Genomic DNA, 26,973 nt, shown 5'->3' with positions numbered 1-26,973 from the left:
AGACCTATATAACAATTAACCTGATATAGCTCCCTTACGTTCCAAGCCCGTGAGTTAGAAGTCTCCACAAAGTACTTGGTACAACACTTCAGCCAAATAGGTTAAGAATTACGCCCTGTAGTGGGCCAAGAAGTAAAATCGAGAGATCGGACGTCACATTGAACAGTGGGAGAAAATAAAAAAAAAATAAAAGCGCAAGTTCGGCCGAATCTTATATACCCTCCGCCATGGATCGCATTTTTGAAGTTCTTTAAATCACTTTTTCAAATATAAATGGGCTTTATGAAGTTATCACCTCGAAATTTACAGGCAAATTAAATAATAATTGCGCTCTCAATAGGCTCAGAAGACAAACTTCGAGATCGGTATTTTTGTAGCTCATTTTAAAAACTCAGGCTACCCATTGATGCAAAAATCATCTTAAGAATTACTCCTTGTTTACAAAACTGTCTCTAGATATCTTTACTTGCTTCCCTTTTTTCATTCATTTACTGGCATCCCACTGTGCCTGATTGACTATTCACTTCCATGGTTCCATCATTCGGCAGTTGGTTTTTTTTTTCTCTTCAATTCTCTGTCCATTTAAACGAGATTTTAATGGATTTTCATGTAACGTAAAGTCTGTCTGGTACTCAACCACAAGCATGGAGAAGTTTTTGTTTTTACGATACGCAATGCAATACTTCTCCTTGAAAGATGTCAACATTTTAAGGGCTCCATTTCATTGATTTTGCTTTGGATTGTTTTATGTTACAGCCAAAATGTGGAAAACATTGATTTGGACAGAAAGATTTATAATGCCATTGCAATGGCTTAGTGTGTGGTTTCCTGTGGAGGATCGTATGAGAATATAGGGAAATGGGAAAAACAAATTAAAAAAATTTCTGAGTGAATTTTAGTTTTGGAACAAATTGAGGTTTTGAAAAAAGTGTACCAAAATATCAAGTTTCGGCTGAATCGGGTCTCAGGAAGCTAAATCAGGTGGTTTGGGGATTAAGGGAAACGTAAATACCTCCATGAGTATATATCAGATTGAATATCATCTCCTAGCAATGAAGGTGATAATTGCACCTCACACATCATATTTCAATCAAATTTTTAAAAACTGCGCTCTATAAGGATTCAAATTAAGCTATCGGGTTTACATTGCATACATTTCACTTCTAAACTTCAGTTACGTTATAAAAATAAAAAAATAAATTATAACTAAAATTGTAATATTTTCCCTCCTTATCACACCTCCCTCGTTGTACGTTAAAAACCATTTTGGCATTAAATTGTCTACATTGGTCGTAGTTTATGGCAAAACATCAATTGCTTGTGTGTGCCTATGCCGAGATGCGGCAACTCTGATTCAAGTAATCCCACAAAAAACACGAATAGCTAGTCTCAGAAAACGAATTAAAAAAACCTCAAAGACAGCTTTTTACAACACAAAACTGTCGTATGTAAATCAAAGATCATTGATTTGTTTCCCTCGTCATCAACGTCATTCTCAACTCTTCATTTGGCCAGGTCACAAACCTCGGAGGTTTGTTGTTGTTATTGTTGTTGTGGACCAACAAAAAGATCGATCTGTTCTTGTATTGATGATGTCGTCGTTGGTCTAAAACAAAAACATGAGGAGATTGGGCCTAGTTTGACTTAAATGCCGTTTTGACTAAAGTTTTGCGATTGTTGTCATCGTTTATCGGGATATAGCATTTCATGTAGCCTGACATATCTACCATGACCAAATTGAATAATTTCTAGGTGAAGTGATAGGCGACAATCCACGGGATTTGGGAAGGAACCTTAAAATAAAATAAAATATAAAAAAATATAAAAAAATATAAAAAAATAAAATAAAATAAAATAAAATAAAATGAAATAAAATAAAATAATAAAATTAAAAAAATTAAAGAAAAAATTAAAAAAAATAAAATAAAATAAAATAAAATAAAAAAAAATAAAATAAAATAAAATAAAATGAAATAAAATGAAATAAAATAAAATAAAATAAAATAAAATAAAATAAAATAAAATAAAATAAAATAAAATAAAATAAAATAAAATAAAATAAAACAAAATAAAATAAAATAAAATAAAATAAAATAAAATAAAATAAAATAAAATAAAATAAAATAAAATAAAATAAAATAAAATAAAATAAAATAAAATAAAATAAAATAAAATAAAATAAAATAAAATAAAATAAAATAAAATGAAATAAAAACAAAAACAAAAATAAAAAACTAAAATAAAATAAAGTAAAATTAAGAAGGGGAGGCGGACCCTCCCCTTAACACAAAAGTACTACCTAAAAATAAAATTGTACCGATCGGGACAATGTGGGTATCAAATGAAAGGTATTGAAGAGTAGAATAAGAATATGGTTATAAAATTTGGGTCCAAGTACCCAGAAAATCGCCCAAACCCCAAAACTCCTCCAAACAGTCAATCTGAACGATCCTATCAATATGGGGGTCAAATGAAAGGTATTCGGGGGTATATCACGAATCTGGCATACAAGATAAGGTCGAAGTATAGGGGGTTACCCCACCCCCCAAAAACGCACCAAATGGGCATTTTAGCCAATCACGACTATATAGGACTCGGTTTATGTGTTTGTAGTGTAAAGACTCAAAAACAGAAAATCCGATTTTCTCGAAAATTTCCTTGGAAGCAAACATAGGCTATATATATTTTTGATACCGGAAGGGGGGGGGGGGGGGGGGGCGGACCCTCCCCCCTACCCGAAAAGTACTACCCAAAAATAAAAGTGGACCGATCGGACCATTATAGGTATGAAATGAAAGGTATTGGAGGGTAGAATAGGAATATGGGTCTCTATAAGTTGAGTCTATGTACCTAGCGGGCCGCTTCAACCCCAAAACTCTCCCAAATATGATGAGACGTTAGTGCATTTCCTTTGTCATTGCAAGGCTTTCACGTCTTGCAGATACCGACACTTAAGTGAGACATAATACCAGACATGAACCAATTTGGGGGAGTGGTATTTTGTGCAAAATTTCAACTCAACTTTTAAAGATTGTAGCATGATTACCACCGTAGCGGAGAGGTTAACATGTCCGCCTATGACGCTGAACGACTGGGTTCGAATCCTGGCGAGACCATCAGAAATGTATTTTCAGCGATGGTTTGCCCCTCCTAATGCTGGCAACATTTCTGAGGTACTATGCCATGTAAAACTTCTCTCCAAAGAGGTGTCGCACTGTGGCACGCCGTTCGGACTCGGAGGCCCCTTATCATTGAGCTTAAACTTGAATCGGACTGCACTCATTGATATGTGAGAAGTTTGCCCCTGTTCCTTATTGGAATGTTCTTGGGAAAAATTTGCATTTTTTTGTAGCATGACGGACATCGTTAAATTGTCTTAGAATTTTACATCGATCAGAAATATTGGGTTGCCCAAAAAGTAATTGCGGATTTTTTAAAAGAAAGTAAATGCATTTTTAATAAAACTTAGAATGAACTTTAATCAAATATATTTTTTTACACTTTTTTTCTAAAGCTAGCTAAAAGTAACATCTGATAACTGACAGAAGAAAGAATGCAATTACAGAGTCACAAGCTGTGAAAAAATTTGTCAACGCCGACTATATGAAAAATCCGCAATTACTTTTTGGGCAAACCAATATATATAAAGGGTGATTTTTTAGCTATTATCTTTTTGGCACAACACTGGCTTTAACAAGTTTCACCCAAGTTTTGTGTTTTATGTCACTGTCAAACATCTTCAGTTTGGTCTATAATTTAACCATGAATCGTCTTACAAACGAACAAGGCGTGCTCTGTTAAGAAAGTTCATCGCGCGCTTCTTCCAGTTTATGACGAAGCTCATTTTTGGCTCAATGGGTTTGTAAATAAGCAGAATTGTCGATTTTGAAGTGAAGATCAGCTGCTGGAGCTACCAATGCATCCAGAAAAACTCACAGTTTGGTGCGGTTTATGGGCTGGTGGCATCATTGGACCGTACTTCTTCGAAGATGATGCGAATCGTAACGTAAATGTGAATGAATGGTGAGCGCTATCGTGAGATTTTTTTTGCCCAAAATCCAAGAGCTTGACTTGCATGACATGTGGTTTCAACAAGTCGGTGCCATATACCACACAGCATGCGTATCAATGGACTTATTGAGAGGTGTGTTCGGTGAACATTTAATTTCACGTTCGGAATCGGTCAATTGATCGCCTAGATCGTGCTATTTAATGCCTTTAGACAATTTTTGTGGGGCTATGTTAAAACTCATGTTTATACAGACAAGCTCGCTTCAATTGATACGGATTGCCTATTCTTAACAAAAGTACTATCTTTTGGTTAAACGTTAATGGAATCATCCATTTGCCACACGTTTTTCTCCACTACTGCATGTCACAACAACAATGTTGAGGAAGGTGCATTTTTGTTTCATTTACAAGTTGCATACTCCGTAAAGATCTCAGCAAGTTTGTCTTCCTACCTCGAAAGCATTTCAGCCAAGACATCTTCTTCCCCATCAGTTCCCCTTGCCTGAGGTTATTGCAGCATCTTTAACAGATTCCCATTGCCATGTCTTGGGCGCATAGTTGATGTTTTGTTTACGGGCTCCTTCGGGGCCATCGCATGGCTTTTGTGTGGAAAGTAAATATTTGTTGGCGCCATTTGTTTATTATCGCTACTCGCTTGGGATTACCACACTCTGATCTTGGTTTAATGACTTGTTTTGCTGCCTCCATGGGATCACAATATTCACATAACATTTTGGTGCAACTGTGCAATGGCCTTTGGTATAGCAAGGAGACTTTTTTTATGAGGCTGATGGCAGAAGGTGGCAAAGGTAGTGGGAGAGAGTCTAAAGACCCTACACCATCACTGCTGGTTTAGTTTTTCAAACATTTGTAAGATCAAAATATGAATCATAAAGGATTGGCAGTTTAAATTAAGGACATAAACTCCCATACAAATGGGTATAGTCCTGGTACGTCTGCAGACCTGCATTATCTCACTCAAATTGAGAGAAATCTCCTAAAAATGGTGTAGGGTATAACAAAAGTCACCTCCTTCCCAACTGCTGGATTTTCTTCAGTATTTGTTTTTTTTTTTTATTTTCTTGGCATCTCATATCCCTTCCTTTGTTGATGTTGATCTAGGCTGAGGCCTTCAATGAAGAGCGACAAATCTTTATTTTATTTTGTTGTAAATGTTGTTAATTGAATTAAGGAAAACGGCAAAAACAAAACGAAGAACTACAACATGGGCAACGACATTCTCAACATCTTTGTCGAGTGCAACAATTTATTGACTGCACTGCCGCAAAAGAGGGCCAACAAGAGTTTGTGCCAAGTTGTGCCAAGTATGTGAAGATCGTTTGGTGTGCTCAACCGAACAGCATGGCATGGACTTTTAGTTGATGTCATTGTTTGGCGAATTTTTTTTTTCATCCTCATGCCTTCGAATAAAAAGTTGACTCCTTTGGTGGCATATGGTTAAAGTTAAACGTTAAGGGAGCGTAAAAAAGCATTCTCTTAATGTTAAGACATATTTTGTAAATTTAAAAGGTTAAAATGAGCTAAAAACTAAAAACTTATAGACAAAGAAATTATTTAAAAGAAGAAATTTTAATATTTTTATAATGGGAAATATATCAAAACCATGAAAGTTAAAATGTAAAGGTCAACTCCATTTAGACACAAGTAAGAGCGTGCTAAGTTCGGCCGGGCCGAATCTTATATATCATCCACCATGCATAGCATTTGTAGAGTTCTATACGCGGTATCTCTTTTTAGGCAAACAACGAATATTGAATATTCGAATTGAATATTTATGATCCGATCCGATCCGATCCGATGAATATTTATGATCCGATTCGGATCATAAATGAATGCTGAACATTGTAGAAGTCATTGTGTAATATTTCAGTTCATTTGGATAAGAATTACGCCTTGTAGGGGCTCAAAAAGCAAAATTGGGAGATCGGTTTTTATGGGAGCTGTATCAAGCTATTGATCGTTTCAGACAATATTAGACAAGTATGTTGAAGGTCATGAGAGAAGCCAGTGTACAAAATTTTTTGCCAAATCGAATGAAAATTGCGCCCTCTAGAGGCTCGAGAAGTCAAGATCCCAGATCGGTTTATATGACGGCTATATCAGGTTATAGACCGATTGCAATCATACTTGGCATAGTCATTGGAAGTCATAACAAAACACCTCATGCAAAATTTCAGCCAAATCGGATGAGAATTGCGGGCTCTATTGGCTCAAGAAGTCAAGATCCAAGATCGGTTTATATGGCAGCTTTATCAGGTTATAGACCTATTTGCGCCATACTTAACACAGTCATTAGAAGTCATAACAAAACACCTCATGCAAAATTTCAGCCAAATCGGATACGAATTGCGCCCTCTAGAGGCTCAAGAAGTCAAGACCCCAGATCGGTTTATATGGCAGCTATATCAGATTATGAACCGATTTGAACCATACTTAGCACAGTTATTGGAAGTAATATCAAAACACAACGTGCGGAATTTCAGTCAAATCGGACGAGAATTGCGCCCTCTGGAGGCTCAAGAAGTCAAGACCCAAGATCGGTTTATATGGCAGCTATATCAGATTATGAACCGATTTGAACCATACTTAGCACAGTTGTTGGATATCATAACAAAACAGGTCGTGCAAAATGCCACTCCAATCGGATGAGAATTGCGCCTTCTAGAGGCTCAAGATGTCAAGACCCAAGATTGGTTTATATGGCAGCAAAATCAAAACATGGACCGATATGGCTCATTTACAATCCCAACCGACCTACACTTATAAGAAATATTTGTGCAAAATGTCAAGCGGCTAGCTTTACTCCTTCTAAAGTTAGCGTGTTTTCGACAGACGGACGGACATGTCTAGATCCACTTAAAATATCATGACGATCAAGAATATATATACTTTATGGGGTCTCAGACGCATATTTCGAGGTGTTGCAAACAGAATGACGAAATTAGTATACCCCCATCCTATGGTGGAGGGTATACAAATTTTAAATTTTTAAATAATTACAGATTCGGAAAATATTTTTAAAATTTTAAAAAAATTTCAAATTTTGAATAAATTTCAAATGTTGAAAAAATTTAAAAATTCGGAAAATATTTAAAAATTTTGAAAAAATTAAAAAAAAAAAATTTAAAAATTTTGAAAAAAAAATTAAAAATTTTGAAAAAATTTAAAAATTTTGAAAAAAATTTAAAAATTTTGAAAAAAATTTAAAAATTTTGAAAAAAATTTGAGAAAATATAAAAATTTTAAAAACATTTAAAAATTTTGAAAAAATTTTAAAATTTTGAAACAATTTAAAGATTTTGAAAAAATTTAAAAATTCGGAAAATGTTTAAAAAGTTTTGAAAAAATTAAAAAAATTTGAAAAATTTTGAAAAAAAATTAAAAATTTTGAAAAAATTCAAAAATTGTGAAACAATTTAAAAATATTGAAAAAATTTTAAAATTTTGAAAACATTTAAAAATTTTGAAACAATTTAAAGATTTTGAAAATATTTAAAAATTTTAAGATTTTCAAAAAAATTAAAAATTCGAAAAATGTTTAAAAATGTTGAAAAAATTAAAAAAATTTGAAAATTTTTGAAAAAAAATTAAAAATTTTGAAACAAATTTAAAAACTTTGAAAAAATTTAAAGTTTTTGAAAAAATTTAAAACTTTTGAAAAAATTTAAAGATTTTGAAAAAATTTAAAAATTTTTAAATAATTTACAAATGCGGACAATATTTAAACATTTAAAAAAAAAAATTTTGAAAAAATTAGAAAGTTTTGAAACAATTTAAAAATATTGAAAAAATTTAAATATTTTGAAATAATTTACAAATACGGACAACATTTAAAAATTTTGAAAAAATTAAAAAATTTTGAAACAATTTAAAAATATTGAAAGAATTTAAAAGTTTCAAAATTTAGAAAAAATTTAAAAATTTTGAAAAAATTTAAAAATTTTGGAAAAATTTAAAAATGTTGTTCTTGAGCTTGTTGTTGAATGAATTCTTTCAAAAATTCTAATTTTGCAAAATTTAAATATTTTGTAATTTTTTGTTTATTTTTTCTCTTTCGGAACGAGCTTAGTGATTGAAGATATTTTCCTTTTCCATTGCAAAAAATCTTCGATCACAAAGCTCGTCTCGATAGAGAAGCAAACGAAAATTATGAAATAAATAAACTTCGTCCTACCAGACAAAAAAAAAAAATAAATAAATAAAAAAAATAATTCGGCAGAGTCCTGCCGTGACTCGAACTTGGACACACGGATCTAAAGCGAAAGCGGTCCATATGGCAGCTATATCCAAATCTGGACCGATCTGGGCCAAATTCCAGAAAGATGTCGAAGGTTCTAACACAACTCAATGTCTCAAATTTCGGCGACATCAGGCAATAAATGTGCCTTTTATGGGCCCAAAACCTTATATCGAGAAATCGCTCTATATGGCAAGCTATATGCAAATCTGAACCGATCTTGGCCAAATTGCAGAAAGATGTCGAAGGGTCTAACACAACTCACTGTCCTGAATTTCAGTGACATCGGACAATAAATGCGCCTTTTATGGCCCAAAAACCTTAAATCGAGAGATCGGTCTATATGGCAGTTATATCCAAATCTGAACTGATCTGTGCCATATTGCCGAAAGATGTCGAGGGGCCTAACTTAACTCGCTGTTCCAAATTTCGGCGAAATCGGACAATCAATGCGCTTTTTATGGGCCCAAGAGCTTAAATCGAGAGATCAGTCTATATGGTAGCTATATCCAAATCTGAACCGATGTGTGCCATATTGCAGAAAGATATCGAGGGGCCTTACATAACTCACTGTCTCAAATTTCAGCGACATTAAATCGAGAAATCGGTCTATATGGCAGCTATATCCAAATTTGAACCGATCTGTGCCATATTGCAGAAAGATGTCGAGGAGCCTAACTTAACTAACTGTCCCAAATTTCAGCGACATCGGACAATAAATGCGCCTTTGCTGATCCCAAGGCCTTATATCGAGAGATTGGTTATATGGCAGCTATATCCAAATCGGAACCGATCTGTGCCATATTGCAGAAATATGGCGAAGGGTCCAACTTAACTCACTGTCCCAAATTTCGGCGAAATTGGACAACAAATGCGCCTTTTATGGGCCCAAGACCTTAAATCGAGAGATCGCTCTATATGGCAGCTATATCCAAATCTGAACCGATCTGTGCCATATTGCCGAAAGATGTCGAGGGGCCTAACACAAATCACTGTCCCAAATTTCAGCGAAATCGGATAATAAATGTGGCTTTTATGAGCCTAAGACCCTAAATCGGAGGATCGGTCTATATGGCAGCTATATCCAAATCTGGACCGATCTGGGGCAAATAGAAGAAGGATGTCGAAGGGCCTAACACAAGTCCCTATCTCAAATTTCAACAAAATCTGATAATAAATGTGGCTTTTATGGGCCTAAGAGCCTAAATCGGCAGATCGGTCTATATGGGGGCTATATCAAGATATAGTCCGATATAGCCCATCTCCGAACTTTACCTGCTTATTGATGAAAAAAAAAAGAATCTGTGCAAAGTTGCAGCCCAATATCTCAATTTTTACTGACTGTAGCGTGATTTCAACAGTCAGACGGACAGACGGACGGACATGGCTAGATCATCTTAGATCAAGAATATATATAGTCTTTATATTGTAGGATCGGAAATGGATATTTCGATGTGTTGCAAACTGTTTGGCAAAATGAATTACCCCCATCCTTAGGTGGTGGGTATAAAAATCTTATTATAATCATTTAATTTTCCTAAAATTATATCTCTATCATGTTTATGTTCCATTTTTCACAAGAATAAAATGTAACTCTAAACTTCTAAATCAAATTCATTTCAACAAGAAACTGACAGTCCCTTATGTTGTTCGTTGGTCCGCAACTGCAGCTAAAGCTTGTCACCAAGCAATTTGAGATTTAAGTGTTTTTGTTTCGTTCTAATCGCTGATGTGGATTATGGAAAATTATTTCCGAGCTGGCTTCGCTCATTTGTGGCAATGCATGTTTGGTGCAGTTCAGGGGGCTGTTGCTTTTGTTGCCGCTGCCAGTGCTGCCAATATAACAAAAAAAAGAAAAATGTTTTCCAATAATGTGTTCATGTACGCGGTCGTAAGTATCATGTTCCGTCTTAGTGGCGACAATTTTTGAAGTTTAACACGTACAAATTTCGTTTTGTTTGTATGCTAACTGCAGTCAATTGCGCAAATAGTACGTCGTCACATATGTAGCCCTCAAGCGGCACAATCTAGAGTATACTAGTTTGTCCCAGTGAAGACTTGAAAACAAGGGAACAATTTTAGTAGAGTATATAGAGAAGGCCACAGTGGCGCATAGATTGTCGTGGTCTCTTATGAGAAACATAGAAAATGCAAATTTGCCCATGAATATTCCAGTAAGGAACTGGGGCAAACTTCTCGCCTATCAAAGAGCGCTGTCCTATTCAAGTTTTAGCTCAAAGCCGAGTCCGGCATAGTACCTCAAAAATGTCCCCAATATTAGAGGGGAAAGCCATAGCTGAAATTTTGTTTCTGGACGGACTACACTCATATGAATGAGTGTAGTCCGTTTAAAGTTTTTAAGCTCAATGAAGGAGGCCACCGTAGCGCAGAGGTTACCATGTCCGCCTATGACGCTGAATGCCTGGGATCGAATCCAGGCGAGACCATCAGAAAAAATTTTCAGCGGTGGTTTTCCCCTCCTAATACTGGCAACATTTGTGAGGTACTATGCCATGAAAACTTCTCTCCAAAAAGGTGTCGCACTGCGGCATGCCGTTCGGACTCGGCTATAAAAAGGAGGACCCTGAGCTTAAACATTTGATTCGTTCAGCACTCAGTGATATGTGAGAAGATTGCCCCTGTTCCTTAGTGGAATGTTCATGGGCAAAATTTGCATTTGTATTTGCAAGCTCAATGATAAGAGGCCTCGTTTTTTATGACGAGTCCGAAGGGTATAGAAGTTTTAACATGGCAGGCTACCTCACAAATATTACCAGCATTAGTAAGAGAAAAACCACCACTGATGTAAACGCCAGGATTTGAACCCAAGCGTTCGACTTCATAGGCGTACGTGCTAACCTCTGCGCCTCTGAGGCGCTTTGCCATGTAAAATTTCTCTACCAAATGATGTGGCCCTAAGGCAAGCCGTTTGGACTAGAATAGAAATAAGTAAGAGCATGCTAAGTTCGGCCGGGCCGCATCTCATATACCCTCCACCATGGATCGCATTTGTCGACCTCTATGCGCGGTATCTCTTTTTAGGCAAACAAAGAATATTTAATAATGGCTGTTATGCCATTGGAGCTATATCTGGTTATAGTCCGATTCGGACCATAAATGAATGCTGAACATTGTAGAAGTCATTGAGTAATATCTCAGTTCATTCCGATAAGAATTGCGCCTCAAAGGGGCTCAAAAAGCAAAATCGGGAGATAGGTTTATGTGGGAGCTGTATCAAGCTATTGATCGATTCAGACCATATTGGACACATATGTTGAAAGTCATGAGAGAAGCCAGTGTAAAAAATTTCTGCCAAATCGGATTAGAATTACGCCCTCTAGAGGCTCAAGAAGTCAAGATCCCTAATGGGTTTATATGGCAGCTATATCAGGTTATGTTCCGATTTGAACCATATTTGGTATAATTATTGAAAGTCATAACGAAACACCTCATGCAAAATTTCAGCCAAATCGGATGAGAATTACGCCCTCTAGAGGCTCCAGAAGTCATGACCCCAGATCGGTTTATATGACATCTATATCAGAACATGGACCGATTTAAAACATACTTGACACAGTTATTGGAAGTCATAACAGAACATCTCATACAAAATTTCAGTCAAATCGGATGAGAATTGCGCCCTCTAGAGGCTCAAGAAGTCAAGACCCAAGATCCGTTTATATGGCAGCTATATCAAAACATGGACCGATTTGAACCATACTTAGCGTTATTGTTGGAAGCGATACCAAAACATCACTTGCAAAAATTCAGTCAAATCGGATGAGAATTGCGCCCTCTAGCGGCTCAAGAAGTCAAGATCCCAGATCGGTTTATATGGCAGCTATATCAAAACATTCGCCGATTAAAACCATACTTCGCGCAGTTGTTAGAAGTGGCACCGAAACACTACGTGCAAAATTTCAGTCAAATCGAACGAGAATTGCGGCCTCTAGAGGCTCAAGAATTCAGGATCCAAGATCGGTTTATATGGCAGCTATATCAGGTTATAGACCGATTTAAACCATACTTGGCACAGTTGTTGAAAGTGATACCAAAACACTATGTGCAAAATTTCAGTCAAATCGGATGAGAATTGCGCTCTCTAGAAGCTCAAGAAGTCAAGACCCAAGATCCGTTTATATGGCAGCTATATCGCTATATTAGCGTAATTTTTGGAAGCGATACCAAAACACCACTTTCAAAAATTCAGTCAAATCGGATGAGAATTGCGCCCTCTAGCGGCTCAAGAAGTCAAGACCCAAGATCGGTTTATATGGCAGCTATATCAAAACATGTGCCGATTAAAACCATACTCCGCGCAGCTGTTTATGTGGCAGCTATATCAGTTTATAGACCGATTTAAACCATACTTGGCACAGTTGTTGGAAGTCATAGCAAAACATGTCGTGCAAAATTACAGCTAAATCGGACGAGAATTGCGCCCTCTAGAGGCTCAAGAAGTCAAGACCCAAGATCGGTTTATATGGCAGAACATATTCTTGTAATCAAAGTGCAGGTCGTATTTGTTGTCCAATCATCACGAAATTTTGCACATACCACTTTTTTGGTTCAGGGACAAACGCTGTTGATTTTGGTAAAAATCGGTTCAGATTTAGATATAGCTCCCATATATATGTTTCGCCCGATTTGCACTTAAATGGCCGTAGTAACCACAGTTTTCAAACGATCTGCACAAAATTGGGCACGAATTGTTTTGTTTATGATCTTAACATATCTGCAAAATTTCATCTAAATCGGTTCAGATTTAGATATAGCTCTCATATACATATATATTTATGTATTGCCCGAATTTATAATTGTAGGGTAGGTGTAGGGTATTATTTAGTCCGACTTTTGCCTTTCCTTACTGGTTTTACTATTCCTTATAAGGATTTTCTAGCATTGTGCACTCTACTGTTTTTCGTCGGGACACCCTAATAATCTTGTTATTACTAACATAGCCACACGTATTCATACATGTCATGAACACCAGTAATTTTGTAAAGCTATAATCAAATCATGTCTTATGTTCAAATCCAAACCGAACATTTTGATAATTTTTTCTTTATGTGGTCGGTGTTAATGGTGGTTGTACTGGGGTGATGTTTGTGTTAATTGACCAAAAGAGACCGCCTGAATGGAAAACCAAACAAATATTGGGGGTAATTTGCATACCTTTTTGGCATTTTCCTCTTCGTGCAGTAGTAGGTGGCAGAGGTAAACGCCAGCCAAATTAACATGTTCATTTTGGAGGTACCATAATATTAGTGGGTGGCTAACAAGGGTGTAATAAAGAAACCGAATAAAAGCCTGCTAAGTTCGGCCGGGCCGAACCTTGGGAACCCATCCCCATGAATTCCGCGAAAAATTTATACAAAATACAATTCAGTTGTAGGGCAAAATTTTATTTTACATGCCAAACTTCTGTTAAACCACCGTTGATAGACAAAGATGATGGATCAGCGAATCGTTTGTGTGACAACAAGCAGCACTGAGTCTTCCGTGCATCAAAATCTACTGGATTCATTCGACCCCACTCAGAAATGGCCAGCAAATCCTCTCAGAGTGTATCATCCATGACGCGCCCTTTGTCCTCAATTTCTCGAAGACTCGGTCTATTGTCGAATGAGTACGAATGACAGAGATTACTGTCATCCGCAAATGAGTAGATCCGATTCGGTGTCTGACAAAACAGATCGTTGATGAAAATAAGAAAAATAGAAGCAGAAAGAACAGAGCCTTGGGGTACACCTTCACTCAAGTTATGCTCATTAGATGAGAACCCATCTATAACGACTCGAATAGTGCGATATCTGAGAAAGCTCGAAATAAATCGAACGAAGCCGTTACCGACACCAAATGCGACAAGATTTGATAGTAGTGCACCGTGCCAGACCCAATCAAATGCCTTGGAGATATCCAGGGCCACAACCTTACTCTCACCAAACTGGTAGATAGAGTTACTTCAACGTTCCGAGAGAAATTCCATGAGGTCGGCCGTAGAGCGATTTCTGCGGAACCCATACTGTTGGTCGCCAAGAAGGCCATTCGACTCTAAATACCTCACTAGATGATGATTAACCATGCTCTCCATGACTTTGGAGAGAGCGGAGCATTTCGCAATTGGCCGATAATTCGCAGGGTTGTTTGCCTCACCCTTCTTGGGTATTGGTGGAACGTTCGCAACTTTCGCAAAGCGCCGGGAAGACTCCCACACGATAGGCAAGGTTGAAAAGCTTACATAATGGACGAGCGAGCGTCGAAGAACGCCTGCGTAAGGCAAGTGTTGATATGCCATCCGGGCCCGGGGATTTATTTGCGTTTAGATTCTCAAAAACCCTTTTAACTCTACGTGTTCGAAAAAATAATTGGGGCATGACGATAGATACATTTTTGATTGAGGAGAGTGGAAGAGAAGAGTTCCCTGCAAATATATCAGCCAACAGGTTAGCCTTATCAGCTTGGTCAGTGAACGTATGATCATCCTTAACAAGAGTTAGAATATTGGGGCTCAAAAAGTCAAATCGGGTGATCGGTTTATATGGGAGCTATATCAGGTTATAGACCGATTTGAACCGTACTTGGCACAGTTGTTGGAAGTCATAAAATAACACTACTTGCAAAATTTCAGCCAAAACGGATGAAAATTGAGGCTTATCAGGGCTCAAGAAGTCAAATCGGATGATCGGTTTATATGGGAGCTATATCAGGTTATAGACCGATTTGAACCGTACTTGGCACAGTTGTTGGAAGTCATAAAATAACACTACTTGCAAAATTTCAGCCAAATCAGACAAAAATTGAAGCTTCTAGGGGCTCAAGAAGTCAAATCGGGAGATAGGTATATATGGGAGCTATATCAGGTTATAGACCGATTTGCACCGTACTTGACGTAGTTGTTGGATGTCATAACAGAACACCACGCGCAAAATTTCAGCCAAAACGGATGAAAATTGAGGCTTATCAGGGCTCAAGAAGTCTGATCGGGAGATCGGTTTATATGGGAGCTATAGCAGGTTATTGAGCGATTTGAACCGTACTAGACACAGATGTTGGAAGTCATAACGGAACACCATATGCAAAATTTCAGCCAAATCGGACAAAAATTGAGGCTTCCAGTGGCTCAAGAAGTGAAATCGGGACCATCTCCTCCCTTATTGAGAGTCACTACCCCCGACATTAAGACCCAACAGACAATTTATTTAAGTCCTTTATTATCGCGATGTTCATCTCCTGCTAAACTTCTGGACGTGATCCAGATACTTTACTATCATAGAACTTTCTTTTAACTCCCATATAAACGCGATCGAACAACGCGTCCTATTGAAGGGTATTAAGTGGGTGAGCCGATCCCAGACTCTGACCCAAATGTGTACACCAGATTCGCAGTCAACTCCCAAACACCTTTCATTTGAGATCTATTTTGTGATGTTAGACATGTATGCCCTTTTTGGGGTTGGGGAGGCCCCGTAGACACCTTGGAAGAAATTCTTATAATACATGTGTACTCAACTTCCAAACACCTTTCATTTGAGACCCATATTGTTCCAATCGATAAAAATGTACTGCTGGTGGGGGTTTGGGGGGTAGGGAGGTCTCTCAGACACCAAGCAATACATTTTTATTTCAGATTTTACTGTACTTTTAAATACCTATCATTTGATACCCATATTCCCCAAAGTGGTAAAAGTTTCCTGCTAGGTGGTGTTTTTGAGGGTGGGGGACCCCTCCAACACTTAGTGTGACATTTTTATGCCAAGTTCGCACTTTACTCTTAAATACCTTTCATTTGATACCCATATTGTCCCAATCGGTAAACATGTCCGTACGGATGGGTTTTGAGATAGGGCGTCCCCCCCAGATTATTGATCCCAAAATTTTATACCAATTTCGTGTTTTTGGGGGTACCATAAGGTGGCGTATAAAATTTCGCTTAAATATGTGCATCCATCTCCGAGATGTGGGGACTTTGCATCCATCTTCGAGATCTGGTTCCCCAAAGTGATAAAAGTGTCCTGTTGGGTGGAGTTTTTGGGGGTGGGGTACCCCCCGAGACTTAGTGTGGCACTTTTTTATGCCATATTCGCACTGTACTCTTAAATCGCTTTCATTTGATACCCATATTGTCCCAATCGGTAAACATGTCCGTTCGGATGGGTTTTGAGATGGGGCGTCCCCCCAGATTATTGATCCCAAATGGGGCGTCCCCCCCAGATTATTGATTTTTGGGGTACCATAAGGTGGCGTATAAAGTTTCGCTTAAATATGTGCTTCCATCTCCGAGATCAGGGGTTTTTGCATCCATCTTCGAGATCTGGTTCACCAAAGTGATAAAAGTTTCCTGCTAGGTGGTGTTTTTGAAGGTGGGGGATCCCTCCAACACTTAGTGTGACATTTTTATGCCAAGTTCGCACTCTACTCTTAAATCGCTTTCATTTGATACCCATATTGTCCCAATCGGTAAACATGTCCGTACGGATGGGTTTTGAGATAGGGCGTCCCCCCCAGATTATTGATCCCAAAATTTTATACCAATTTCGTGTTTTTGGGGGTACCATAAGGTGGCGTATAAAATTTCGCTTAAATATGTGCATCCATCTCCGAGATCTGAGGATTTTGCATCCATCTTCGAGATCTGGTTCCCCAAAGTGGTAAAAGTTTTCTGCTAGGTGGTGTTTTTGGGCATGGGGGACCCCCCTCCCCTCCGACACTTTGTGTGACATTTTTATGCCAAGTTCGCACTCTACTCTTAAATACCTTTCATTTGATACCCATATTGTCTCAGTCGGCGAACATGTCCGTTCGGATGGGTTTTGAGATGGGGCACCCCCCCCCCCACCCCAGGTTATTGACTCCAAAATTTTATACCAATTTCGTGTTTTTTGGGGTACCATAAGGTGGCATAAAAAAATGTCGCTTAAATCTGTGCATCCATCTCCGAGATCTGGGGTTTTTGAAAATTAGGGTAAGGGGGAGGGTCCGCTCCCCCTTCGATTTCAAAAAAATGTAGTGCCCAATTTTCACCAGGGGATCAAATTTAAGATTTTGTTCCATTTCATTACTGATAACTCTCTTTTTGTTACGTCAAATCAGTTAGCCCCTCTAGTCTAAAACCCTGTTTTAGTGTTTAAGCTCCCAACCATTAAATCCAAGTCGTTCGACTACAGCCTGCAAATTAAAATTGCATTTGTGTTTTTTAAATAAGTCACATTACGGTAATAAAATATTATTTATGTTATAAACACTAAAAAAAAGCTGTCTATAACTTGGGCGATTCATGACTAAAGTCACCAAACGTCAAAACAACATCACATGTTTATGGGCCATAAATGTTCAGCGAACCAAGCAGGCGGAAAAAACATGGCATTTCGTATAAAGCCTCCCCATTCGCTGTTAAAGACTTTTCCATTTCTTGATTTAAGTACCAGTGGTAGATTATGGCTAAATAACATTTAAATGAACAGAAATTAAAAAAAGCGAAAAAAAGTGAAACATTTACAACTACCAGTTATTCATCTACCAAATGAAGGCTTGAATATAGACATCAAAGTCAAATGACTCTCCCTGAAGCCATGAACGATATCGTGCGAGAATGGTGCACATATAGTTGTGAGCAAAACAGGGTAGGTGGAGAGCTAGAAAATGGAGGAGGAGGAGTGGTACTAAAAACGGTAGTTATGACTGACCACTTATGTGTGCTGGTGATAATTACGCCGACGCATGGATTTGTTTTTAAATACAAATGAAATCAAATTGGTTTGCAATTTGCAAGATATTAGACTCCATAAGGGGGTGCAATAAAACCAGCAGGAATTATGCAATAAAAATGTTAAACAAGTAAAAAGGCATTAAGTTTGGCCGGGCGGAACTTTGGAAACCCAACACCTCGGGTAAATATGTAAACCCCCTTTCGTCACAATCCGATGATTTAAGCAAAATCGGGTGATAAATAAAGCTTTTATGGTCTTCAGACCCTTAATCGGGAGATCGGTCTATATAGCAGCTATATCTAAATATAGTCCGATATGAACCATATTTAAGTCAGATGTTGGTATGCCTAAAAGTACTCTCTGTTTTAAATTTTAGGGAAATCGGTTAAAAAATAAAGCTTTTAAGGGCTTCAGACCCTTTAACGGGAGATCGGTCTATATGGCAGCTTAATCTAAATATGGACCGATCTAATCTATATTTAGATCAGATGTCGGGAGGCTTAAAATAACCCACAGTTTTAAATTTCAGCCAAATCGGGTAATAAATAAAGATTTTATGGGCTTCAGACCCTTTATAGGGAGATCGGTCTATATGACAACTATATCTAAACAAAGTCCGATCCAAACCATATTTGGGCCGGATATCGGGAGACCTAAAACTACCCGCTGTTTCAAATTTCAGCGCAATCGGGTAATAAATAGGGCTTTTATGGGCTTCAAACCCTTCATCGGGAGATCGGTCTATATGGCGGCTATACATAAATATAGTCCGATCTGGTCCATATTTATGGTCGGGTGTCAGGAGGCTAAAAATAACTCACTGTGTTAAATTTTAGCGAAATCGGCTAAAAAATAAAATGTTTATAGGCTTCAGACCTTTTATCGGCAGATCGGTCTATATGACAGCTATATCTAAATATAGTCCGATCCATACCATAATTGAGTCGGATGTTGGGAAGCTTAAAATAACCCACTGTTTCAAATTTCAGCAAAATCGGATAAAAAATAAAGCTTTTATGGGCTTCTGACCCTTTATGGGGAGATCGGTCTATATGGCAGCTATATCTAAGTATGAACCGATCTGTATCATATTTAGGTCAGATGTCGGGAGGCTTAAAATAACCCACAGTTTCAAATTTCAGCAAAATCGGATAAAAAGTAAAGCTTTTATGGGCTTCAGACCCTTTTTTGGGAGATCGGTCTATATGTGAGCTATATCTATATATAGTTCGATCTGTACCATATTTACGTGAGATGTCGGGAGGCTTAAACTATCCCACTTTTTTAAATTTCAGCGCAATCAAGTAATAAATAACCCACTGTTTCAAATTTCAGTGAAATCGGGTAATAAATAAAGTTTTTATGCGCATCAGACCCTTTATCGGCAGATCGGTGAATATGGCAGCTATATCTAAATATAGTCCGATCTGAACCATATTTAGGTCAGTTGTTGGGAAGCCTTAAGCTACTCACTGTTTAAAATTTCAGCAAAATCAAATGAAAAATAAAGTTTTTATTGGCATTAGACCCTTTGTTGGAAAATCGGTCTATATAACAGCTATATCCAAATATGCTCCGATTTGACCCATTCGAATAAGAATTGCGCCCTTTGGGGGCTCAAGAAGTAAAATAAAGAGATTGATTTATATGGGAGCAGTATTAGACTATAGACCGATTCAGACCATAATAAACACGTATGTTGATGGTCATGAGAGGATCCGTTGTACAAAATATTAGGCAAATCGGATAAGAATTGCGCCCTCTAGAGGCTGAAGAAGTCAAGACCCCTAGATCGGTTTATATGGCAGCTGTATAAGGTTATAAACGGATTTGAACCTTATTTGGCACAGTTATTGGATATCATAACAAAATACGTCGTGCAAAATTTCATTCCAATCGGATAAGAATTGCGCCCTCTAGAGGCTCAAGAAGTCAAGACCCAAAATCGGTTTATATGGCAGCTATATCAGGTTTTCAGCCGATTTGAACCATACTTGCCAAAGTTATTGGATATCATAACAAAATACGTCGTGCAAAATTTCATTCCAATCGGATAAGAATTGCGACCTCTAGAGGCTCAAGAAGTCAAGTCCCAAGATCGGTTTATATTACAGCTATATCAGGTTATGAGCCGATTTGCACCATACTTGGCACAGTTATTGAAAATCATAACAAAACACGTCGTGCAAAATTTCATTCGAATCGGATAAGAATTGCGACCTCTAGAGGCTCAAAAAGTCAAGTCCCCAGATCGGTTTATATGGCTGCTATATCAGGTTATAAACCGATTTGAACCTTATTTGGTACAGTTGTTGACAGTCATAGCAAAACACGTTGTGCAAAATTTCATTCCAATCGAATAAGAATTGCGCCCTCTAGAGGCTCAAGAAGTCAAGACCCTAGATCGGTTTCTATGGCAGCTATATCAGGTTATTGACCGATTTGTACCATACATGGCACAGTTGTTGGATATCATAACAAAACACGTTGTGCAAAATTTCATTCCAATCGGATAAGAATTGCGCCCTCTGGAGGCTCAAGAAGTCGAGACCCTAAATCGGTTTATATGGCAGCTATATCAGGTTATGAACCGATTTGAACCATACATGGCACAGTTGTTGGATATTATAACAAAATACGTTGTTCCAAATTTTATTCCAATCGGACGAGAATTGCGCCCTCTAGAGGCTCAAGAAGTCAAGACCCAAGATCGGTTTATATGGTAGCTATATTAGGTTATGGACCGATATCGCCCATTTACAATCCCAACCGACCTGCACTAATAAGAAGTATTTGTTCAAAATTTCAAGCGGCTAGCTTTACTCCTTCGAAAATTAGCGTGTTTTCGACAGACAGACGGACGGTCGGACATGGCTAGATCGACATAAAATGTCATGACGATCAAGAATGTATTTATTTTATGGGATATTAGACGCACATTTCGAGGTGTTACCAACAGAATGACGAAATTAGTATACCCCCATCCTATGGTGTAGGGTATAAAAACAGAATCGTTTTAGAAAAGACTCAATAAATAATTTTAGGCAGTGTGGCCAAGACACTTTGGCCCCTATTTTCAGGGAGGAGTTATCAACTTTAATCACATCTAGGGCTGCGGAGTCTAGCCCTCGACTCCGACCCCATGTCGGAGCCTAAGTCCGAGTCGGAATATTAAGCCGGTGTCGGAGAGCGGTTCGGAGTCGGGGCAAGCGTGCTCAACTCTGAACCAGAATCTGACTCCTGCTCAATAGTCCGACTCCGACTTCGACTCAGGCCTAACAAACTCGACTTTGGTCGATTTCGTAGCCCTGGTCACATCTATTCATAAACGACCACGTAAATGGTGTTTTCCCACCAGTTAATTTGTCTATAGAAGATATTTGTATTTGGCGAAACAAAATTTCCAATAAGAAATGCAGGTCATCGCTTTGACGATGGCTCTCACAATTTATTGGTTATGGCTAAAATTATTTTATGGTTATTCCATGAATTCGTCTTACTTATCTAGAAAACTGTTTATTATCCCATAGCGCCTCCATAAAACTTAGACGACCATGTCTACCACCAACAGGTGTTGTAGTCTTTTGGGTGTGCGTGTGTGTGTTTGTACCTGTGCCACAAATAAATCTTCCACAGCAAATCATAAAAATCACCCCAAACAAAAATAGCTGTAAAATGTATTTTCCATTGAAGTTGGGCCAAGCAAAATGTTAACAAATATTTGTGTTTATTTGCTTGTCTTTTGTTTCAGGTACCCCCATAGCAAATCGGCAGATCAAACAAGGACCTACTACATCAAACCTTCGATTGCAGGTAATGAATGATCAGTCTCAATTGCAAATGAATTGCGGCAGTGGAAAGAACGAAACTTAGAAACTGCAACAACCCGCAAAGACTTAAGACTTAGAAAAGGCCCAGGACAAAAGGAAACGGAAACAAACAACACAATGTTTACTTTGGAAAACTATACAAATCTGAAAAGACGACGGAATAAGAATCTATATGCCTTAAAGGAGTCAACGACCGCCAATGGTGAAGTGACTTCGGCAACAACGACTGCATCAGCATCACCATTGCCAGCAATGACAACAACCTGCCCCACGGCATGTCCATTGACCACAAGAGCCATGTCATCGTCATCGTCATCGCCTTCATCGGCAGCACCACAAGATGCTGTGGTAGAAAGTGATCAACATCTGCAGCATCGAGGATGTCATCACAAATCCCATTTAATCGCTAGAAAATCAATGAAAAGTATTAAAAACTATTTTTTCCATTACATGCCATTGTGTCAAAGAGTATCGCGCCGCGACAACGATATATGCAGGAGAACCAACGCAGCAGCAGTAACATCATCCGCATCAACACCATCGCCATACATCAACATCTCCTTCCCAGCATTGCCTTCGTCCTTTTCATGGTCGTCGTTGTTGTCAACATCAACATCATCCCAGCACTCATCATCAGCATCGGCATCGGCATCACCATCAGCAACAGCAACAACATTCCCCACAACACCAGTTACCACAAGAATACCTCGTGCCGTTCGAATTGGTGGTCCACGCGACAGCAATATTGCAACATCCACTGCCAGCAGCGGTCGTCGACGACGGCACATGTTGTTGACTTTGATGCTGTTGCTGTTTGTCTGCTTTGTCAACACCTCATCGGTGAAGGCTGCTGACAGCTTACTTGGTAAGTGTTAAGAAAATCACAAAATCTTAATCGCATTGGGTATAACAGAAAAAAAAGCACTCACACTCTATTTCAATTCAATAAATTACACTGAAAAAAAATGTGGTAGATAATGGTGGGGAATTCAACCAAAAAAAAAAAAAAAAATAAATTAAAAAAAAATAAAATAAAATAAAAAAATGAAATAAAATAAAATGAAATAAAATAAAGTAAAATAAAATGAAAAAAAATGAAAAAAAATAAAATAAAAAATAAATAAAATAAAATTAAATAAAATTAAAATAATATAAAATTAAACAAAATAAAATAAAATAAAATAAAATAAAATAATATAAAATAAAATAAATTAAATTAAAATAAAATAAAAAAAATTAAATTAAATTAAAACAAAATTAACGAAAATGAAAAAAAAAATAAAACAAAACATAAAATAAAATAAAATAAAACATAAAATAAAAATTAAAAGTAAAAATAAAAAAATAAAATAAAATAAAAAAATAAAGTAAAAAAAATAAAAAAATCAAATAAAATAAAAATAAAATAAAATAAAATAAAATAAAAAATAAAATTAATTTAAATAAAATAAAATATAAAATAAAATAAATTAAAATAAAATAAAACATAAAATAAAAATAAAAAATTAAAATAAAAAAATAAAATAAAATAAAATTATATAAAATGAAATAAAAAATAAAATTAAATAAAATAAAAATAAAATAAAATAAAAAAATAAAAAAATAAAATAAAAAATAAATAAATAAAATAAAAAAAATAAAATAAAAATGAAGTAAAATAAAATAAAATAAAAAAATAAAAAAAAATAAATACATAAAATAAAATAAAAAAATAAAATAAAATAAAATAAAATAAAATAAAATAAAATAAAGTAAAATAAAATAAAACGAAATAAAATAAAATACAAAAAATAAATAAAATAAAATTAAAATAATATAAAATTAAACAAAATAAAATAAAATAAAATAAAATAATATAAAATAAAATAAAATAAATTAAATTAAAATAAAATAAAAAAAATTAAATTAAATTAAAACAAAATTAACGAAAATGAAAAAAAAAATAAAACAAAACATAAAATAAAATAAAATAAAACATAAAATAAAAATAAAAAGTAAAAATAAAAAAATAAAATAAAATAAAAAAATAAAGTAAAAAAAATAAAAAAATCAAATAAAATAAAAATAAAATAAAATTAAATTAAATAAAATAAAAAATAAAATTAATTTAAATAAAATAAAATATAAAATAAAATAAATTAAAATAAAATAAAACATAAAATAAAAATAAAAAATTAAAATAAAAAAATAAAATAAAATAAAATAAAATTATATAAAATGAAATAAAAAATAAAATTAAATAAAATAAAAATAAAATAAAATAAAATAAAATAAAATAAAAAATAAAAAAATAAAATAAAAAATAAATAAATAAAATAAAAAAAAAATAAAATAAAAATGAAGTAAAATAAAGTAAAATAAAATAAAATAAAAAAATAAAAAAAATAAATACATAAAATAAAATAAAAAAATAAAATAAAATAAAATAAAATAAAATAAAATAAAATAAAATAAAATAAAATAAAGTAAAATAAAAACAAGTAAAAGCGTGCTAAGTTCGGCCGGGCCGAATCTTATATACCCTCCACCATGGATCGCATTAGTCTAGTTCTTTTCCCGGCATCTCTTCTTAGGCAAAAAAGGATATAAGAAAAGAGTTGCTCTGCTATTAAAACGATATCGAGATATGGTCCGGTTTGAACCACAATTAAATTATATGTTGGAGACCTGTGTAAAATTTCAGCCAATTCGTATAACAATTGCGCCCATTGGGGCTCACGAAGTAAAATAGAGAGAACGATTTATATGGGATCTGTATCGGGCTATAGACCTATTCAGACCATAATAAACACGTTTGTTGATGGTCATGAGAGGATCCATCGTACAAAATTTCAGGCATATCGGATAATAATTGCGACCTCTAGGGGTTAAGAAGTCAAGATCCCAGATCGGTTTATATGGCAGCTATATCAGGTTATGAACCGATTTGAACCTTATTTGACACAGTTGTTGGGTATCATAACAAAACACGTCGTGCGAAATTCCATTCCAATCGGATAAGAATTGCGCCCTCTAGAGGGTCAAGAAGTCAAGACCCAAGATCGGTTTATATGGTAGCTATATCAGGTTATGGACCGATTTGAACCATACTTGGCAGTGTTGTTGGATATAATAAGAAAACACGTCGTGCAAAATTTCATTTCAATCGGATATGAATTGCGCACTCTAGAGGCTCAAGAAGTCAAGACCCAAGATCGGTTTATATGGCAGCTATATCAAAACATGGACCGATATGGCCCATTTACAATACCAACCGACCTACACTAATAAGAAGTATTTGTGCAAAATTTCAAGCGGCTAGCTTTACTCCTTCGGAAGTTAGCGTGCTTTCGACAGACAGACGGACGGACGGACGGACGGACAGACGGACGGACATGGCTAGATCGACATAAAATGTCACGACGATCAAGAATATATATACTTTATGGGGTCTCAGACGAATATTTCGAGTAGTTACAAACAGAATGACGAAATTAGTATACCCCCCATCTTATGGTGGAGGGTATAATAAAATAAAATATAATAAATTCACCACCATGGATAGAGATGGGCGATAGGTAAATACCCAAAAGGTATTTACCCGGTAAATTGGGTAAATATCCGGTTACTTACCCATTTATACCCAAAAGCTGGCTAATTATAATTTTGCAGAAATCTTGGTATAAAAACATTTTTCAAAAACTGACCTGACCTTCTGATCTCATAAAATCGGATTTTAGTTCTATATAGCCGCTATATAGATCGATCTACAGACCCAAAGTCTTGAGGCAATAAATTGGTCAGTTTTCATCCAATTTCGATGAAATTTGGCACAGTGAGTTCTGGTAGACCCCTATTCATTTCTGTGAAGTACGGTTCAGATCGGACTACATTTGGATATAGCTGCCCTTAGACCGACCACCCGATCTCCCCATATAGGGTATTGAGGCCATAAAAGATGCATGTATTTCCTGAATTCTATGAAATTTGGCACAAGGTGCTCGGGAAGACCCCTACCCATTGTTGTCAAATGTGGTAAAGATCGGATTTGGCACAAGGTGTTCTGGAAGACCCCTACCTATTCTTGTCAAATGTGGTACAGATCGGACCATATTTGGATATAGCCGCCATATATACCCATCTCCCGATATTGGGTAATGCGCCTATAAAAAGAGCATTTTTCCATCCTATTTCGATGAAATTTGGCACAGCGGTACCCCTCTAAACTTTTCTGTTGAAAATCGTCCAGATCGGATCATATTTGGATAAAGCTGCCATATATACCCATCTCCCGATATTTGGTAATGAGCCTATAAAAAGAGCATTTTTCATCCTATTGCGATGAAATTTGAAACAGTGCGTTTTGGCACCCCTCTTAACCTTTTTGTTGAATATCGTTCAGATCGAAACATATTTGGGTCGAATGTTTAGAGGCTTATAACAACTAACTGTTACCAATTTCAGCAAAATCGGATAATAAATGCGCCCGTTACGGGCCATATTCGGTTTGAATATCGGGGCCCCTAGTACAACTTCCTGTTTCAAATCGGACAAAAATTGCTGCTTTTACGGGCTTAAGACCCTAAATCGCCAGATCGGTCTATATGGGAGCTATATCCAAATTAGTCTGATCTAGACCATGTTCTGTTCGGATAGCGGAAGGCTTAATATAAGTCACTATGTCAATCGGGTAATAAATGTGGCTTTTACGGGCTCAAGACCCTTAATCGGCAGATCCGTCTATATGGCAGCTTTATCGAAATATAGTCCGATCGGAACCATATTTGTATCGGATGGTGGGAGGCTTAAAACAACTCACTATTGCAAATTTCCAGCGAAACCGGGTAATAATTGCAGCATTTATGGTCTTAAGACCCTTAATCGGCAGATCGGTCTATATGGCAGCTATATCTAAATATAGTCGGATCTGAGCCATATTTGAATCGGATGTTTGGAGGCTCAAAACAACTCCCTGTTTCAAATTTCAGCGAAATCGGGTAATAAATGCGGTTTTTACGGACTCAAGACCCTTAATCGGCAGATCCGTCTATATGGCAGCTCTATCGAAATATAGTCCGATCGGAACCATATTTGTGTCGGATTGTGGGAGGCTTAAAGCAACTCACTATTGCAAATTTCAGCGAAATCGGGTAATAATTGCGCCATTTATGGTCTTAAGACCCTT

General features: G+C 36.4%; 1 protein-coding gene across 3 annotated transcripts in view; it reads left to right on the top strand.

Annotated features, from left to right (window-relative positions):
• The window catches only part of LOC106082328 (BMP-binding endothelial regulator protein), a 193,413-nt gene that overhangs the window by 61,521 nt on the left and 104,919 nt on the right, over window positions 1–26,973 (top strand). For 2 of the 3 annotated variants that reach the window (XM_059370529.1, XM_059370530.1), the window contains exon 2: window positions 21,731–22,674. In XM_059370529.1, coding sequence (XP_059226512.1) covers window positions 21,927–22,674 — 748 coding nt within the window. In that variant the 5' untranslated portion in view covers window positions 21,731–21,926. Of the gene's footprint in view, window positions 1–21,730; window positions 22,675–26,973 lie in introns of those variants that run through there. The other variant, XM_059370531.1, reaches the window with a different exon arrangement.

Source organism: Stomoxys calcitrans, chromosome 5 (genome assembly GCF_963082655.1).
Source record: "Stomoxys calcitrans chromosome 5, idStoCalc2.1, whole genome shotgun sequence".
NCBI lineage: Eukaryota > Metazoa > Arthropoda > Insecta > Diptera > Muscidae > Stomoxys > Stomoxys calcitrans.
This window is presented reverse-complemented; position numbering and strand designations above follow the sequence as displayed.